General features: G+C 43.5%; 1 protein-coding gene across 5 annotated transcripts in view; it reads left to right on the top strand.

Annotated features, from left to right (window-relative positions):
- The window catches only part of pkp4 (plakophilin 4), a 96,817-nt gene that overhangs the window by 58,850 nt on the left and 18,781 nt on the right, over window positions 1–19,186 (top strand). For 2 of the 5 annotated variants that reach the window (XM_074694186.1, XM_074694187.1), the window contains 8 exons: window positions 303–434; window positions 834–1,027; window positions 2,304–2,889; window positions 4,911–4,937; window positions 10,724–10,894; window positions 13,321–13,531; window positions 14,481–14,613; window positions 16,830–17,043. In XM_074694186.1, coding sequence (XP_074550287.1) covers window positions 303–434; window positions 834–1,027; window positions 2,304–2,889; window positions 4,911–4,937; window positions 10,724–10,894; window positions 13,321–13,531; window positions 14,481–14,613; window positions 16,830–17,043 — 1,668 coding nt within the window. The remainder of the gene's footprint in view (window positions 1–302; window positions 435–833; window positions 1,028–2,303; window positions 2,890–4,910; window positions 4,938–10,723; window positions 10,895–13,320; window positions 13,532–14,480; window positions 14,614–16,829; window positions 17,044–19,186) is intronic. The other 3 variants (XM_074694188.1, XM_074694190.1, XM_074694189.1) reach the window with 3 other exon arrangements.

Below are 19,186 nucleotides of genomic sequence, written 5' to 3'. Positions count from 1 at the left end.
CATGAGGAGAGGTGGATGTAGCGAAATGTAGAGCAGGTGAACCGTTTGGAGCAGCTTCGTATGGCAGTTAAAGTGACATGCTACTCAATTTGCTCTCCAAAATTAGTACGGCACTCAAGTTTAACAACCACAACTGTACACAAGCAGGAAACTACTGTTGCAGAAATGATTGTCCCTTAATGTTTCCTCTCAATCTCAAACTGTTGGTTGTTTAACGACTGTTAAAATCTTTCTATCAAAGCCAAAACTCTGTTGTTCTTCCAGCTTTAAAGATGTGTTTTCTTGCTCTTCTGTCTTCCCAGATGCCTCCGCCCCAGGGGACGCCAAGTCTCGGATGACTGACAGCTCCCAGTCGCCCAGCTACCGCATCAGGACCGAGTCAGAGCAGGTGTCTCTGTACTCCCCGGAGCAGTCCTCCCTCCATGAAAGTGAGGGTCTGTCATTGCCTTCTGTCCATCCTCTGTTCTCTCTGTTTTCTGACTTCACTGCTGTCCCACAAAATTTATACAGCCCTTCTTAAACGACAAATCTTTTCCTCACTCCCCTTTTTAATGACACAGAAAGCCCGTTCCATCTGGCACCTTTGTCTTTTCCGTACTGATACCTGACAGTTTGAGTGTCACTGATAACAGCTGACCCCTCAGCTCAGCTTATGAAGGGCTGAATGATGTACAGTTGCACAGTGAATCATAGTGTGGTAGAGCAGCTCTCCTCCTGCTGTCATTAGTAATGCTGTCAAGGTAAAGGTCACGTCTATTCTGAAACCATTCATGACATGTCTCCCTCCTTCCCTTTGCCTTTCAACTTTGTCTGTCACTCTCCTCCTCCACCAGGGTCCGCGGGGAATTCCCGTAGCTCCACTCAGATGAACTCCTACTCGGACAGTGGCTACCAGGATGCCAGCAGCGGCTACGTCAGCAGCCAGAATCTGGGCAAGGCTGAGCTGAGGATGCAGCACTCCTTCCCTGGCGCCGGCACCGGTACCCTGTTGAGGAACGCCAGGGCCGAGGGCCAGGCTTCGGCACAGGTACTGCCAGCAAGCACACAAACAACATATTTCTGTTGTCAAGCTCAAAATATATCTGTAAGAAGGTGTCTTTGAACAGCTTTCGCATGTGTGCAGATTTTTTTAATTACACTGTCATTGTTCTCAATGTTCAGAGCAGAGACAATTTAATTATATCGATGCCTGTAAGGTTTTAGTTTATGAAAACAAAAGATACACACACACACACACACACACACTGTATTGCAGGGTATTTTTTCTGTGAATGTAAAGAAAGGCACAGAAGGTGCACAGTGCACAGAGCAACACCACCATGCATCCCACAGCGCTGTACACACAACCACTGAGAAACCAAATGGCTCTGTGACACAGCACAGGGTGCTGGAGAGGAGGAAATAAATATGGCCCAGAGAGAAGTCACGCCTGATAATGAGCTGGCGTCTGTAATGCTACGTTATTTAGCATGTTGAAACATGTCTGAGCAGGATAATTAGAATAGAATAGAATGGAATAGAATAGAATAGGAAATACTTTATTTACCCCCGAGGGGAAATAAAGGAGTAGTCACAACAGCAATCAAGAAAAAAAAAGTTAGAAAGTGTAAAGAAAGTACAAAAAGGTCCATAACAAGATTCTTCAGCAGTCTGTTCAGTCTCTGTCTCCTGGATCCTGTCTGCTCACAGCAGGTGAAGTTCTTCCAATGTGGCGTTGGTGTCCAGTGTTAGCTCCATTAGCCATGTCTGTGAATAGCATGATGCTACTCTGCCCTCTGGTATTCCCCCTGTTGCTGGGTTAGCACAGCTAGCTCGTCCATCTTATTGGAGACAGATCTTACATTCCCAATAACGATGGGTGAAGGACAGGTCCATGTCGTCACTTCTTGGCTCAGACCTGAGAACCAGCACGTCGTCCTCATCTCCTTCTCCTCACCTTGTGGGAAACATCAGGCCTTGCACCAGTTAGCATTGACATGCTAAAGGCTGCTAACAGCTGATTTCACATGTAAACAATGCAGCCATGGTTACATGTAGGATCTCCAGACAAACACAGGAGCAAAAATAGTAAAAATATCACTGAAGACAAAACCAGTTTGGTGTCAATGATCAACAAATGAGCCGTACCAAGTAATGATCCACTCCAAATGCAAAAATGCCAAAAAAGAGTAGAAAAAATTACAAGAAACGGACAAAGAAGAGAGAGCTGCTGCAACAGGCAGCCACAACAGGCAGCGGATAGCAACATCAGTTAACCATTGAGGATTGAGGAGCATGAAGATCTTTTGTTTTCTGTCTTGCAGGTCCCAGCAGTGACAGCAGCAGTGCCGGGCCGTGCGATGAGGAGGGTAAGCTCAGTGCCTTCTCGCTCTCACTCGCCAGCCTACACCACCGGTATGTCCCCCTCCCGAGGCTCCTCCCTGCGCACCCCGGTTGGCAGTGCCTACGGCTCCCCCATTGTAACTGAACCGAAACCCCTCTCCAGTATCTTCTCGACAACCTTGCCCTCCACCCAGCGCAGCAGTAACACCAGCGGAGGTGGTAGCAACTCGCCCTACACGACGCAAAAAAACTCCCCGGCTGCGCTGCGACGCATGGGCTCCACGAACTCTCGATCAGGCAGCGCGAGCCGCACAACCTCGCCCTATCAGACTAACGCGGGGTCGTCATCAGGCCGCATGGGCTCACCTTTAACCATGGTGGACGGAGTCAACTCTCCTTTGACCAAACAGCCCACTCACTCCTCGTCTCCGGTCAGGGCCAGCATGACTGCTGTGCCCCAGCACTACAGCTCCACTCTGCCCCGCTCCATGCTCCAAAACACGGACCCCTACGGACCCCAGAGTTATGACATTTATGAGAGGATGACTCGACCTGACAGCCTCACAGGTGCTCAAACACACATACACACACACAGCAATTTACCATAATAACATCCAACTCGTGCTCTTTGACTCCTAAATCAGCAGATAAAAGCTATTTTCAATTCCACATTTTGTGTTTATTAAAAACATAGTTCAAATTACCTTTCCTTGAGTCTGAGAGAAGAAACAGGTACATGATGTGTTTTTCTTTGCCTCAGCTGCGCTCCTTTCTTTTTCATTTGGCTCACAGCTGTGTTTATCACTGTGTGTCATATTAAGGGTGTGTGCTTGTGTGTGTGTGAGCCAAGCTACAACACGGTCCATAACCGCTGGAGGAACACAGTGTTGCAAGGACATCCAGAAATAAAGCCACACCTAACCACATTTTTCTCGAAGCATGTTGATTTTCGATGATAATTTACCGTAAATATTGTAATTTGGGAGAAGCTACAATGCAGTTGGTGTGATACGTTACTAAAAGTAGGAACAGATATTAAATGAAGTTAGTCCTATTTCAAGAATTTCCTCTAGATTTCTTTGGCAGATAACTTTCTGATACATGCTGTAAATATTTGTACACAGATAGACATCGTTATTAGCCCATTGGCTCAGAGGACAGAACTTAAAATGACAACCCAAATCAAAGCCCAATCACAGTTCCTACAAGAAGACGCAGTTTAGCAGCATGAGAGTAGTAGACTGCTTATAACAGCAAGTTTTCTTACAAAAACAGAGAAAGAAGCCAAATCAAACAACCCCAGAACTGGAGCCTATATATCAGTAAAAGTAACATCCTGTATCACTGTGGCTGCAGAAATATGACGTCTTAGATTCTCAATCAACTGTAAATTGTTAGCTTGTAAACATTTAGCTGACTTCACTTACTCTAAACTCAGTTGGTATAAGTTTTACTGCAGCACACATCTGATTAACTGCTTCAAGTTTAATATCTTAAGACCTGAGCTTCTGTCTGGTGCATTTTTTAATTCACCTTGCTATTTGGGATAAGTAAGACCTAATAACTATAATAACTAAACTTGGTCTTTGGGAAATTTGATTATTTGTGTTATGAGTTGGCTATTAGATGATTGTTTTTGCTGTTATTTTACTTAAATACCTTGGATTTTTTTTCACTAAAATGAGTGTAATGTTGTGATTTCACCAAAAGATGATGTGGGCAGTGTCTCTTAATATGGCTAATAGGTCAAAGTTTAAAAAAAAATTCAAAGTATCATGGGTCTTAGAGGCAGAAATGTTATCTCCACATATGTGGATGCTGGGTCATAAATTAAGTTGCCCTTTTATTTCGAGCATATTCACCAATAAGGTTGCTTGTTAAAAAAGTGTTAATTCCATTGATGCCAACAGCTGTAGTTTGTAGGTCCAGTACGGGATGAACACTGCAGATTAAACTTCCAAAGGAGGTGTGGTGAAATAAACGGTTAAGGTAGAAGAAGACATTTCCTCACACATTACGTTCTTTCCAAAGCCATTATTTTCATGAGTACTTTATCAAGGCTTTAGCGTGGGCACTCACTAGGAAAGGAATAAGGAGGCTATATAACACTTAATGCCTCTGTGAGCGCTTGTGTGAAAGTGTGTGTGCGCAGTTAATAAAAAGCATTTGAGAAAAATCAGGAAGATAAAAGCCGGAGAGCCAGAGTGAACTGGCTTGTATGTTGTTCTTTTAGGGGAAAGAGGAACAAACTCACTCAAGCTCGACATTTTCTACCCTAACATGTAGATTTCACATCTTGGACTAGCAAAAAGAAAAAAGAAGAGGCCAGCTGTTGTGTGTAGATACAAATACAGCTTTAAATTAGGAACCACAGTTATTTCATAGCACAATCACACCTTTCTTATTTCTGTGATAACTGAAGGTTTTATCAGTTCAGGAAGGAAATGAAAGCAGACCGCCAAACACTGATTTCCACAACAATACCCAAGAATACTTTTTTCACATTATGCAGCAGATCTCTGTATTATTGTTGCAAGGTTAATAGACTGTTTTCTGCTTGACTTCCTGCTGCCTGGGGATATCCTCAGACGCCTTGGTTGATGATGACGTTCAAGGTGAACATTTTACGGTTATTGTGTGACATCTATTTACAATCATCCTCAGTGTGTGTTTGCATGACGGTGCTGCATGGGTTTTGTTTGGTGTCCATCAAGTATTCATCACTGACCAGTTGTTGTTTTTTTCCCATTCATGTGAAATGTGGTGATGTTTGTTGAGATGACATGCTCCTCTGTGGTTTGGAGAAGCAGCAACCTCCAGAGTAAGGCTCCTTCAGTGTTCAGCTGTAACTTTTTTATTTATAATTTCCACAAACAGTGTGGTTTGATTTGGAGGTTAAGCATAATTAGACATAATTAGGGGCGGAGCTGGTTGAACATTGTGGTATGATGACTGAAATTGCAACCAAGGATGACTCCTGTCTCAGAGGCACTTGTTTTGGCCTGAGTGCTAGCTGGTGTGCTAGTGCTAACAATTTCCAGGTTGCAAGTTTGAGGCCGTAACAGTTATCATCTTTATGAGAGTTCAGCTTTAAATCATGGAGGCTGTGTGACACTTGGTTGCCAGCTTCTCCATCTCTCCAGGATGTGTTGCCTTCCTCTCAGGTTCTCATTTTCAGCTTCTTGTGACTGAGGCAGTAATGTCACACTGCTTTGAGTGATGGCATCTTGAGCAGACACAAATGGGTTTTTAGTTCCTGTCCTTTGAGCAGAGCGAGAACCCAGCCCGGATTTCTCCTCCTCCTCGTCCTCCTCCCTTCATCTCTTCCTCACTCCCCATCATCTCCCTCCTGTATTTATCACCTGCGTCCTCCTTAGATTCTCGCTTTCTCTCATAGTGCAGCCTTACACCTCTTGCACAGCTATTTGTCAGTGTTTGTGAGCCAAAGTAGGAGGAAATGGGACGATCACACGATCAGGCTCAGCATCAAGCATTCAGCAAACGCCATCTGACAGCCAAACCTTGATACTGTTGCTGTTGGGGTTTTCCTGTCAGTGTATATTATAGCATCTTTTTCCCCTCATTTTCTCACTTCTGTCACACTTTGTGGTTCCTTTTCTCTTTTTTCCCCACAGACTTTTTTCTTTTACTTGTTTCATCTGTCACCTATCCTGAGCTCTCCTCTCTGTGCCATCCCTTCGTTTCTTCTACCTCCCACCTGCTCCCCTTTTTGCACCGTCATTGGCAGGAAGTTATACCTCCGCTCTGCCACTGAAAAATGGGAAATGAAGACAAATCGTCCCTAATAATGTTCTCATTACGCTCAATGTCTATTCCAGAGCAGAGGGGGACAGAGAAAGAACAGGGGAGATGGGAAATCTGTGTGTTCTCAACCTGACAGCCCTGCCACCACGCTACTTTTAACCGCCGTAAACTCTATTTTTACGGCTATTCTTACTTTTATGTCTAACGATTTTCTGGTGTTTATCGCCAGTTCTCCTGTTTGTTTGGAGAAGGTTTTTGAGAATTATTTTTGTTGAGGAATGCAGTCAGCTGCATCCATTTAAGTGTTTGTTTCTCCAGAGCGAGCGCGCGCCAAGCCGCCACCGCCCTTCATCTAGCCTCTGCCAAGTGTAATCTGTTAAAGTCGCAGTGAGAGGGCTGAGGGGGAGAATTAAATGACTATAACGCACCAGGAATGTGGGCCATTCATCCTCAATAGACAGCACTGTTATTTCTCCCTGACAATTTGCAGATGCTTTTAGAAGTGACTGCGGCTCTTCTATCCAGGGAGCAGAATACAGAAGACAGACGGATTAGTCTCCTCCTAAGGTTGTTTGAATGTTCCTGCGTTCAGGAGTCGGGCTTCTGAGAGCCAGAGATACGCATGAAGGCTCCTGTGCCTGGGAGATTCTGTCCCTCACACTTGGTCACAGCTGTGCCAGAAGCCCTGTTCGTGTAGCCGGGCTTTACACAGGATGAGAAGTCTCTGGTGGTCCTAGACGGCCTCATTAACCCTCTTTTCATTTCATCTTTCCTCTCCCTCCCCCTCGCTCTTATACCCTCCCCTGCTTTCTTCTCCGTTGCTCCCGCCTTTTCTCTTGTCTTCCCACTGCCTCCTTTCTCCTCATTTCCTCAACCTCCTTGAAACCTTTGAAGACGAGAAGCCGAACTGATTTCCTGCCAAGCTGCTGCTAGTGGCTATTGTGTGCACTGCCACAACGTGAAAGGCTTTCGAGGCTTTTGAGTGTGCCACTACAGCATCCAGAAGAAGCGTTAATTCATTTTACTCACTTTTAGTCCTTGCCATGCACTACAACATGCCAAACATTTCACGGCGCTTGTTTTTGAAGTTGTAGTTAAGTTTCGTGCCCCAAGGCTGTTTGAGTATTCACAAGAATCCATCAAGACGTGTGGTATTGAGAATCTGCTGTATTTTTTGGAACTAAAATGGTTAATTTAGCAAAAAGCCACAAGAGAGCACACTTACAGCTAAGAGACGTTGGCCCTGGAGTGCCAAAAACCCTCTAAGCTGCTCTAAAAGCATTGCATTAAGTGGCTCATTGCTTTTATTAAACAGTGCTGAGAAATAATTCTTTGGAACGGCTGATTAAAATGGCTGGATTTTTACATCAGGTAATTTTTGAACAATAGAGGAGCAGCCTGGGGGCAGGTGAGAGGTGGGACCAATGTTAGGGCCTGAAATGAAACAATGCAGAGAAGCTCAAGGCTGAAGCCAACCCAGTACGAGATGACAGGATCCTATTGTACCTTTTCTACTAAGTGGTAAAAACTCATGGCAGTTTTTTAATTTTTTCGCCCAGAAAGGATTTGATAATTAAAAAGCAACCATTAAGACCAGAACCATTCATTTGACTCCAGAGGAAGGAAATAATTTTCATGTCGAAGCTGGAAATTAACCAAAAATTGGGAAGTGATTTCTCTGACCCACATCAGTGCTGGATGATATCAATTAAATGATTCTAAGAGGAGGATGTTGAAGCTTTTTAGTGGAATAATAACACTGACAGCACATCTGAAGAATGAAATGTGTGATATTACTTTTTATTTTCATGTTTCCATGCTAATGGTGCCTGATAACATCCCTGCCCCCAGAGTTCACCTGTTGACTAAGGTCAGCCTAAGTGTGTCTCGATATCCAAATCTAAAATCTTCTCTTGTTCCTGCCACAGAGGCCCTCTGCTCCCAGAGGAGGCGACGCTCTTATTTATTAATTTCCTCCGGCACAAGCTGTGACAAGAGTCCCTCATTTAGCCGGTTCTGCCTGAGCTCATGCAGTTGGAGAAGACCCAAGTGGCGTTTGGAGGCTCGTGAAATGTGCAATGAGCAGTTATTTGCCAACTGTACGGCGGTCCGCTGGGCTTCACAGTTTGGTGAGCTTCACTGATGTGAGGTTTCATACAAACAGAAACAAAGATTACATGTTTGTCCTAAAAAAAAAACAACAAATGTTTATCTGGGAATGATGTAGACCATCAGGCCTTTCTAACCAGACTGGAGTGGACTCAATGGGAGAGCAGTGGATGCAGGAGGTTGACACCCTGAGTTGGAGTCGATAGTTATACTCTTTACAGCTGCAACAGATTATTTTAGTTATCGATTACTCTGACCATATACGGTTAATAATAAGTGAAGAGGGGAATGCATAATAGTGAAATTTGCAAAACCAAATGTTTTGTTAATGTAGTTGATGAATGTTGTTTGCTTGAAGATATAAAGAAACAACATATCTGAACATAGTTTAAGCTGACCAGATTCTACATTTATAAAGAATAACAAACTACATGAATGTATTGTCACTAACAGAATCAACAGTTTGGGCAAAATAATAGGAAATATATTGTTATGTAATCATATTAAGAACTTAGTGAGCCAAAAAGGCAAATAAATAAAAGTGTGTCCTCAATCTTTTCACCTGCAGGTCAAACAGTTCACTCCCTCTGCCCAACCACTATCTGTAGCAGCTAACGCTAATGCTAACGTTGGTTTAATGAACTCCTCGTGGTTTTCAAACGGGATGACGATTTAATAAAAAGACAAAACAACTCCCCAAAGACATACCATAAATTTCACAACATATAAAGGAGTGTATGTGGGATTTTGTAGCTCCTCACCTCGATGTTGAGCTCCACTGCTCGTCATCGATGAGCCCAACATATTAGCGTTTTAAGTGCTGAATCATGCCATGCGAGGTCATTTTTGCAAACGTTACAATACACTGTGTGCTTTTACTAAGCATGAAATACTCCCAAACTCTGGAATTTTACATGTTTACATGTGACACGTACAGCCCTGCAGCCCAGGTAATCTACACTCCAGTAAAGTAGGTGGCAGTAATGCACCTTCAGCTAGTTGCCAACCGCCAAATAATTCAACTAAAAGGAAGAAGTCAAATAAACTGAAGAGGAACTAATACAGTAACAACGCAGCACAGTGCATCGATTACTGAAAAAACGTCGCTTTCACTAATCCATTTTTAACCATTTTATCGATTGTCGTAGCAGCCCTAATCCCGTTTTTTTTTTAGATAATGCTTGAAATATATCAAAACTTGACATCTATTTATTAGTAATTTTACAGATCAGATTGTCTTTTTACGTTCCTCCTACTCGTCATAACCAGTAAACAATCTTCTCTGTAAGAAAGAACAGAGCAGATGTGTTTAGTTGATGTTGTTTAAAGATATTTTGAGTTTGGTTGTGTAAGGGTGTATATGAAAGGCCCTGTTGCCTCGTGTGCCTCGTGTGCTGTAATTGTTTCACATTTGGACTGGATCTAAGGCAGACCGGACTTTCTGCTCCCTGCCGCCCACACAGCATATTGTTAAAGTGACTTTATGTGGAGGAGTTGTAATTAGAGCGCCCACCTGTGTTCCTCACCGAGCCTGTGCTTTATTTTCAGAGGCATTTGTCTTGTACCACACGTTTCCCTGTGTCCGCTCTGGCTCTGCTCTGATTGGTTCACAGTCTTCTGGGCTGTTTGTTCAGGTTCACATCTGTTGGCGCAGTTTTTAGTCGTCTTCTCAAGTTAATTCTCTGAACACAGGAGGCCACAGATTCGAAGCAAATCTGAAAAGTGTAAGTGTAATTTGTTTGATTGGACATGCTAGTTTTTGCTTTGAGTCCTAAAGTCTTTGTGTTGAGAAAATCAATTTGATGAAGGCTTATTTTGTTGTTCTTTGTTATTCCAACCCTTCAAACTTAAAATGTACCATTTCCCCTCTGGTGTGAAGTGATACACACAGGCTCTCTAAAAACATATTTTTGGTCAGTTTTTCTCTCTGTGAATCTAAAAGACAAAGCACCCTGTCTTGCTTCCCAGGGATTTTATATGAGTTTATATGAGGATCAAAACATGTGACTTGTTTGGCAGAGGTCGCAGTGAACATCACGTCGGCTTTAGCTTTTGGCAGGGTTGTGTTATTGTTTTATGTAAATGCAGCACAGGCTTCATTATGATGCCACACTGACATTAACTTTGACAGTAATTAAAGAAGACATGTTGTTTAATATGATTCATTATCAGGCTGTGCTGTTTATTAAGCCTCTCTGAAGCGTTTTTCATATCTTGACAGAAATTATAGAAACAAGAAAAGGAGTTTTAAAAGAGGAGTGTTTCTTGAGCTGGCTGTTAAAAATGACTTCTTCTAAATGGATCGTCTCCCCTTTGTTTATCACTCCATGTTCAGACGTCTGATGAATGCCCTTCTCCTCAAAGCTAAAGTCATTCAGCCTTTCTCTGATACCACTTTAACAGGACCAAGGGGTCTTGATTGACAGATCTTTACTCTCCCAGGCCTCAGACTTTTGTCACTTCAACTGTGAGACTATCCTGTAATCACTCCACCACTTAGCCTCTAAACACTCTCTTCCATCTCCAGGAATGCGGAGCTCGTATGCCAGTCAGCACAGCCATCTGGGCCAGGACTTAAGGTCGGCCATGTCCCCAGACCGCCACATTGCACCAATCTACGAGGATCGGACGTTCCAGGGCCCGTTGTACCGCAGCCCCAGCCACAACCAGCAGGGCACGCTTTACAGGAGCACCTCAGGTTGGTCCTTCTTTAAAAACAAATCAAGATATTTTCACAAAAATAAAATCCTAACCATAACCTAACCTAATCTAAAACCCAAACATCAGATGAGACATTTCTTGGCCGGTGTAATCCACATCTTTATCTCTTTAACTTAATCTTCATATTAGCTAATCAGCTGTCACAAGCAATCCAGATAAAATGAGTGGAGTGAAATATCAGTTAAAGGGATGGCGTATTACGTAATGCTTTAATAAAGTGAGGCCTGTTTAAGAATGATGACCCTTTACCACCCTCAGGGCTGTCTGCAGCCAATTTAATGAAAAAAAAAACAGTTCCAGTTGTGCAAAAACTGTGGGAATTTGTGCAAAAGCTAACAAACAAAGCACAGTGTTTTTGTTTAGAGGATATTTAAAACAGATCTGACTGAATTCTGAATTCTGATCTGACTTTCTTTAGTTCAGTCATTCTCTCTCACCTTTTTCTGTCTCTGTATCTTCGTGAAGTGGAGTCGTGGAGGTCATGATGATCCACACCCTTCGTCCTCATATCTCTCAAAGTGTTTCCACTTTATCTCAACTTGACTCTGGGAAGACACCATTTTCCTGTCCGTCCACCCTTTGGCCTGACGTTTGTTATGTCTTTCTTTCTTGCTTTCTTTTTATTTTTTCCCCTCTCTCCCTCCCTCCTCTCGTCCTCTTCCCTCCCCTGTCAGGCAGAAAAGGGTGAGGCATGAGTTAATAGGCAGGTACTGATATGTCACCCTGCCACAGAAGAGTCCATTACCTGTGCGACACTCTGAGAATGAGAAAAAGGATGGAGGGTCCAGCGACGGCTTGGTTTTCCCCACATCTACAGCCGGCTCACTTGTGGCTCTTTCCTGATGATGTTGGCATTCTTGTCTCATTATCTTCCTCTTCGTGCCTCTGATACACGCTTAGTTTGCAGAGACACACTCTGTCTATTAAGCTTTCTCCTTGGCACATTGGAGATCTGCTTGGACCGATAAGCTAGACCTAATAAATGCTCATGATGCTACGAAAAAGCCCATCTTTAATATGTGTATGCCTGCTATATGAGAAAAAGGGGAGTGAGGCAGAGCTTGAGGGAGTGTTGGATATTGGGTTTTTACAAGAGGTAGCTCATTAGAAAATCTAATTTGATTCCAGAGATTTCTTTATGTTGTTAAATGAAATTTCACTGGGCCTCGACCAGCTCTCTAAGCTTTCCTTCGCTTTTCTTGAAGCTTTCAAAGTACTTTTTTTAATCTAGGTTAGAACAATTTTTATGCTAAGGTGAAAGATATTCGGCAGAAAACAAGAGGAATGTTATCCAAATATTTCTGTGAAGTGAAATTACATTTCAACAGGCCACCTCCCCTGAGTTCACATTTATTCTTCTGCTTTTTCTCTGGAAATATGTCCTCAGTGAGATTTTAATGCTAAAGAAAATATCCCAGAAATATCTTTGGCTGAGAACACAAGGAGTGCAATCCAAAGCTACATCATGTTGTTTATAAACTGCGCTCTAGTGTCTTTGGCTCTGTCATGTTGCATTTCGGGAAGATAACCATATTGCGGGGAAGCTGCTGCTGCCTAACATAGCAGTCCACTGGTGTGAGAAATTGTGCTTTTGGAGCAGCCCCACGAGTTGACGTACTGCTCTCTGTGAGGAGGGAGGGGTTTGGACGCACATACTCAGTCCGGTTAGGAGCCTGATAGAGATCTGACCAGCGCAGCAGTCACACTGCCACACATCACGTGGCTCTGGTGAGAAGGAGCTTGTTTATGCAGTTCTGTGTTTGTGACCCATTGTGTTAAAGAACTGGGTCATAATACCACTCGGAGGAAAGATGACTGAAACGAGATGCTGTCGGGCAGAATCTCTGACTTTGCCAGGACGGATGACTCCTCTGCGTGTTTGTGCTGCTTCCGCTTTGCAAGTGTGTCTCCTACTGTTTTTGGAGCCGGTCTTGGTTTTGCATTTCCTCTCTGCCCTCTTTGGGAAAGTTAGTCTCAGAATGCAGTGGTGCAAAGGAGCAAAGACGGCGGTGAGGAAGGGGATTGTGGATCATTTGAGCAGGTTGTCCTCTTAAAAAAACAGCAGGATCTCACTGCTTAAACAAATCTCGTAAAAAAAAGAAAAAAACAGCAAGTAAACTGCCCCTTGAAGAAGAAGAAGACGTCTGCTTTGTGGAACCACAGGAGCTGCGTTTTATCCTCATCATTAATTGGTTCCAGATTTCAGAATTTGCTGAGCCTGACAGAAGAGCCGCTTGTTTGTGTTTTCAGCTTGGTTGAAAGTTGTATGCTACTGCTGTGCTAGGCTCAGTTGAGCTGAAAAGGTCTGAAAACTGCTAATCTCCACTAACACAGCTTTGTCGGCCTGCATGTGTGATTCCTCCGTTCAAACTTTCTGTCTGAAGTTCTGTTTTTCGCCCTCAGGTGTGGGAAGTCTCCAGCGGTCGGCTAGCCAGCGCAGTGCCATGATCTACCAAAGAAACAACTACGCTCTTAACACAACAGCAACCTACGCCGATCCCTATCGCACCGCGCAGTACAGGCCCTCTGATCCAAACTACACCCGCCAGCCTGTCGTCATGGATGACGGTGCCACCCGCTCCCCATCTATAGACAGCATCCAGAAGGATCCACGGTAAGCAGCACTCGTATATTGGTGGAACTGTGCATTTCCAATCCACTACATGGTTTGTAACTAACAAAGCGTAGCAGGGGACTACTTATGCTTACAAGGCATCCCTGTTCTGCTGGGTTGACACTGGTGTCCTCTTACTATTCAAACACGGAGCCCCCGGCCCGTCGCATGCAGCCCGAGCCCTTAAGCTTGCTTTACTATGCCTGGCCTCTCAACAATGGGTCCTACACATACACTGGGACTGCTGCGTCTGCTCTTGTCGTACAGCCGTGTGTCAACGCAGAGCGCGGCCTGAACTCTATCATAAACCTCTGACCTTGCACATTGGGGGCTTTGTTTTACACAACTGTGCGGTGCTGTCGGGAAACAACTTGTAGCGAGTACTCTCCAGGGACCAGCGCGGCATGGGGCCATTCAGGAAGTGCATGTGAAAAATTTTCCCAGAGAATATTTGAGAAGTTTTCCATCTATGGAAATTTAGTTAAGTGTTTGCTCTAATGTGATTTAAAGGAATTTGTACAAGCTGAGTTCACTGCTGCACAAAGTCACACTGTGAGAGGCAGCATTTCTCCAACACTAACTCTCATAATCTTATTTTACTGCTGTATGTCGTTTCAAACTGTGTTTTCCTAATCAAATAGAGGACAGAACGTATTCCTAAGAATTATATTCCTGCAAATTTTGAACAGATCTTTTTGTTGACAGCAGGAAATGCACACAGGAAGTGATGATCTAAGTGTGTGGACTGGTATAAAGAACTTGAAGTAACTTCCCGGGTTTATCTGTGTGCCACGAGCTGCTGAAGTATTTTTATGGAGGGGAACTCTGCTGCAGTTTTTCACTGAAACAACCTTGCTCCTGCCTCTGTGGTTGTGCTGATACCTCACCTCACCAATCCACCCCCCACCCACCCTTCCCCCTATCCCACCGCTCCTCTCTGTGATTGTAGGGAGTTTGCTTGGCGTGACCCAGAGCTGACAGAGGTGATCCACATGCTGCAGCACCACTTCCCCTCAGTGCAGGCCAATGCAGCTGCTTACCTACAACACCTGTGCTACGGCGATAATCGAATTAAAGCTGAGGTAGGTGCTGAGCCTATAATCCCATGCTTTGTCTTAATGTAATAATATTTATCACACACTCTGCAAACAAACATTTGTCGGTTTTATTCATGGGTATTATTTTTGTGGCTCCAGCTATCGGCTCTTCTGGATAGTGTAACGGTGACTCATTAAATTAATTGCTGAAGTCTTGGAACAGGGCATCATGCTAAAAATAGGTCCAGTCCTGCAACAAGAGAAAATGAGATTAGCCAGGAGATTAGGCTCAGACTCTTTGTTACTAAAACTGAAAGCAGGAAATAATGTCGCTAATCATCTCACACTGAGAAGAAAAAACAAAAGTGATGCAAAGAGTGGGGGTTCCACCGTTAACCAGAAAGTTGTGGACTTTGACGGAGGCTTACAAACGACTTGAGATGTACAGAATCAAAGAGGATGAATCCCCTGAGCTCTGCTAATCCCCTGCCTTTTCTTCTAATTTCACCACAAGTGGAAGCTGCTCAAAAAAATCCCTTCGATTTCATCAAGCATCTGATTGAAATTTGATTGTAATTCAACGTTGCTGATTTCTCCAACATTTGGAGCTTGTTGGTTCCTGCTGCCCCTGTTTTCTGCCATCCACAGTTTTCCCCATTCAGCTGTGTGTGTGTGTGTGTGCCTCGGTTTGAGCTGCTGGAATAAATTAGTTTTGCTGCTGTTGCTTTCAATTGTAGCAGACTTTAGAAAAACTTTACAGTTGAGACTGGTTTCCTTGAGGCTGGACCACTTCCAGACAATTGTGGAACTAACTTCTCAGTTTTAAGCACTCCTAACAATCTAATCTGCATTATTCCTGTTTTTGGTTGAGATTCAGATCCTCCCTCAGGATGAAATCTACTACAGTGCAGAAAAAGAAAGTTTGGTCATACTGCAGCATCTGTTAAATTCACATCATCCACAGACCAAGACACACACACAGACCTAGATTCACCCTGTTATCTGGAGCATAAATCAATGAAAGGAAGCAGAACAAAGTTCTGATTCAATCCTTTTCCTTTCCTCAAATGTTAAAGTTCAACTTCATTCTTTTCAGGGTAATTCATTTTGATGAGAGACTTTGAGGAATGATACGAAGTCGGGACTGAGACATCAGATATGAAGGATGTATTTTCACAGATGCCAAATGTCATCGTATCCTAAACCTGTTAATACTGTTCAATGAAACATGGGGAACTTATTCTGCTGGAGTTATTTTATACAGTTTACTTCATTCTTTTCTCTGGATGAAAATGTCAATTTACTCTACCAAACTGTCACCTCCTGTGACTGTCTGTGTGGATTTAGAATAGAATAGAATAGAATAGAATAGAATAGAATAGAATAGAACTTTGTTGTCATTGTAACAAGTACAACAGAATTGAAGTCACAGCAGCAATCAAGGAAACAAAAGTAAGAAAGTGTATAGAAAGTGAAAAAAAGTCCGTAAGAAAATATATGATGACAGCTTGTTCATCATTGTCCAGTTCAGCCAGACTCCACCTCCACAGGGTCCAGGACTGAGCTTCTTCAGCAGTCTGTTCAGTCTCTGTCTCCTGGATCCTGTCTGCTCACAGCAGGTGAAGCTCTTCCAATGTGGCATTGGTGTCTGATGTTAGCTTTGTTAACCATGTCTGTTGATAGCATGATGCTACTCTGCCCTCTGGTATTCCCTCTGTGGCTGGGTTAGCACGGCTAGCTCGTCCATCTTATTGGAGATAGATCTTACGTTCCCAATAACGATGGATGGAAGGACAGGTCCATGTCGTCACTTCTTAGCTCACACCTGAGAACCAGCACGTCGTCCTCACCTCCTTCTCCTCACCTTGTGGGAAGACATCAGGCCTTGCACCAGTTAGCATTGACATGCTACAGGCTGCTAACAGCTAATTTCTCATGTAAACAACGCTGCCATGGTTACATGTAGGATCTGCAGACAAACACAGGAGAAAAAGAAGTAAAAATATCACTGAAGCCACAAAAAGTTTGGTGTCCATGACCAACAAATGAGCCATACAAAGTAATGATCCACTCCAAATACAAAGATTACGAAAAAGAGATGGAAAAATTACAAGAAACGGACAAAGAAGAGAGAGCTGCTGCAAAAGGCAGCCATAGCCTTGTCTAAAATGCGATATGAATGAGTTCTCATAAAAACATTTTGTTTAGGGTGAGATGGTCAGGCTTTAAAAAGTGAGTGACCTCATTGGTATCATCTACAGGTGTGTCGACTTGGAGGAATCAAACATCTGGTGGACCTGCTGGACCACAAAGTCGTTGAGGTTCAGAAGAACTCTTGTGGAGCTCTGAGGAACCTGGTTTATGGAAAAGCTATGGACGACAACAAGACAGCGGTGAGGAACGCAGGAGGGATCCCAGCGCTGCTCCGCCTGCTGAGGAAGACTGTGGACGCAGAACTACGGGAGCTCGTCACAGGTAGGCGACTGGATGGATGTGCTCTGTTTAAACTGTGGATTTTGTCTTATAATGATTAAACGGCTGATGGACTGACTTATTCATCCTGCACATGAAATCAGCTTTTTTGTTTAATTTTTCAAACCCTTCGTCAGGTCTTTGGCAGATCAGTTTCAGGGTGACATCAGGACAGAAACAGTTTGCTAAGTTGTTGAATTATTTACCGTACAAACCTGAGGGCATTTCAGGAGTTAGACAGTCACAGCTCTGTGTTTGTTTGGCTGCTCATGACTTGTGTTTTGGTCTGTGAATGTAGCTCATGTTCTCTGGGTCTGTATTTGTTGAGCTGATGATATCAACAATCAGCTTGAATACAAAGCCAGAATTCCTCTTTTGTCATGGCACGGTCATGTAGACCTGGACTCAACCTGCTCCTAAAGTCAGCGTCCAGCCTTCATCAAGGCGTCCACTCCTCTGTGAACTCTTGTTGCCTCATTTTAACTCATCAGAAATAACACTCTGTCATTTGTTCGTGTTGAAATGTAATTTCCACTGGCAGACGCAGAATCACTTTGAGTCAGCCGTGTTGATTTAATGTTAAAAGCTCTTTCCATAGTCAAAGAGGATTTTCCCTAAGTTGCTGCTACTATTGCTGTCGCTCCTGCTTATGATAAAAGCAAAGACATGAAAACACATTTTCAAAGCATCATTTTTTCCTGTTACTTAGGCTCCAGAGAGCTTTAGCCGCCTCACAAACAACTGTCTCTGACAGTCTGCTTGTCAGTCTCCTCCTCTCTGCATTACGCCGCGCGCTGCTCAGTCGTACCGGTGTGTCGTCTAAGCTCCACAAACAGGGTTTAAATCCATGTTGTTTAGGCTCAGGGTGGAGCACTACAGAAAATAAGCAAGCCAAGACATTTGGCTCCCAGGTGGCTGAGTCAGCTGTTTGTGCTCTGCTACAGCCCCCGCTGTAACACAGTTTCATGTTACAGTCCAGCAAACCCCCAAAGGAATACAATACAGCCAGGGCATCAACACAGCACACGGCAGAGTTCCTGTATTGTTCAGGAGGATTGTATTCACTTTGCTTTTGTCATAAAATGATTTTGTTGCAGAAAATAATCAACTAAGAGAAATGTCAGAGGTTCATGCAAGTATAGAGTGTTTTACTAGGGATGCACCAATAAGATCCTGGTATCGGGTATTGGTGGGAAGGGGCCGATCCATGGTGCCGATCCAGGCAACCAGCTTTCCTTTTTTTCTTTTTACCGGCGCTCTTGGATACTTGATTCGGAATGTTATCTCTGATGCACTTTCTTTGTTTTTTTGCTGAATTACCAGTCTAGAGGATAAAAATATCACCATTGAATATTAATTTCTGAACATGAAGCTTGGTTTTTACCAAACTGTTGATAAACATTTACATATTTTTATGCCTGTCACGGTAATCAATAAATCTATTAACCGAACGATAAATAAAAACATCCTTGGTAAGTTTGCCTGCCTGTTTGTTTTCCACCTCTCCTTCGACCAAAGAGGCTGGATGAGAAGATGGCTCACTACGTCTATCTTTCCTAACATCGGGGTGCATAGGTTCTATAGTGGATTTAGCGGATTCATAGCGGAGTGAGCATCTGTCAAAGGTGCGATCTTTGGGGTGAATATGGAGCTGCTGGCACGTACACACAGAGAGAGCTGAAGCGAGCGTCCTGAGGGGTAAGGAGGAAACACACGCTAATATGAGTGATGGCACGAAAGATACGGTTCTTAAGACGCCTGCCACAGTCCCATTGTGGGAATATTTTGTTTTTTACCAGAATGAGCAAAGTGTGAGCTCATGAACACCAATGAGCTGATATGTCGCATTTGTTTGAAAATAGTGGCGACAAAGAAGAAGGGGAGGTGCAGCGGAGCCTTCTTCTTTGACAATCCGCTCTTACTGAGGCTTTTGGTCTGCAAAGTGAATAGAAATAAAAGCGCCAAATGGTGGGCGCTCAAAGACAGATACATTGCCAAAGAAATGCAGCCCTTCAATACGGTTGAAAGCCAGAAATGTTAAAAATGTTTGACAGACAGTACGGATTGACTGGGAAAAAGGACATGTTACAAACAATTCAGCAACTGTATAGACTCCCTTTTATTTAGGCTATAGTTTTTATTTTTG

This window comes from Halichoeres trimaculatus, unplaced genomic scaffold (assembly GCF_033239565.1).
Source record: "Halichoeres trimaculatus isolate MK-OKI-2021-1 unplaced genomic scaffold, fHalTri1.1 fHalTri1_scaffold_19, whole genome shotgun sequence".
NCBI classification, from domain to species: Eukaryota; Metazoa; Chordata; class Actinopteri; order Labriformes; family Labridae; genus Halichoeres; species Halichoeres trimaculatus.
Note: the sequence above shows the minus strand (reverse complement) of the source record. Positions and strands in the feature narration are given on the sequence as shown.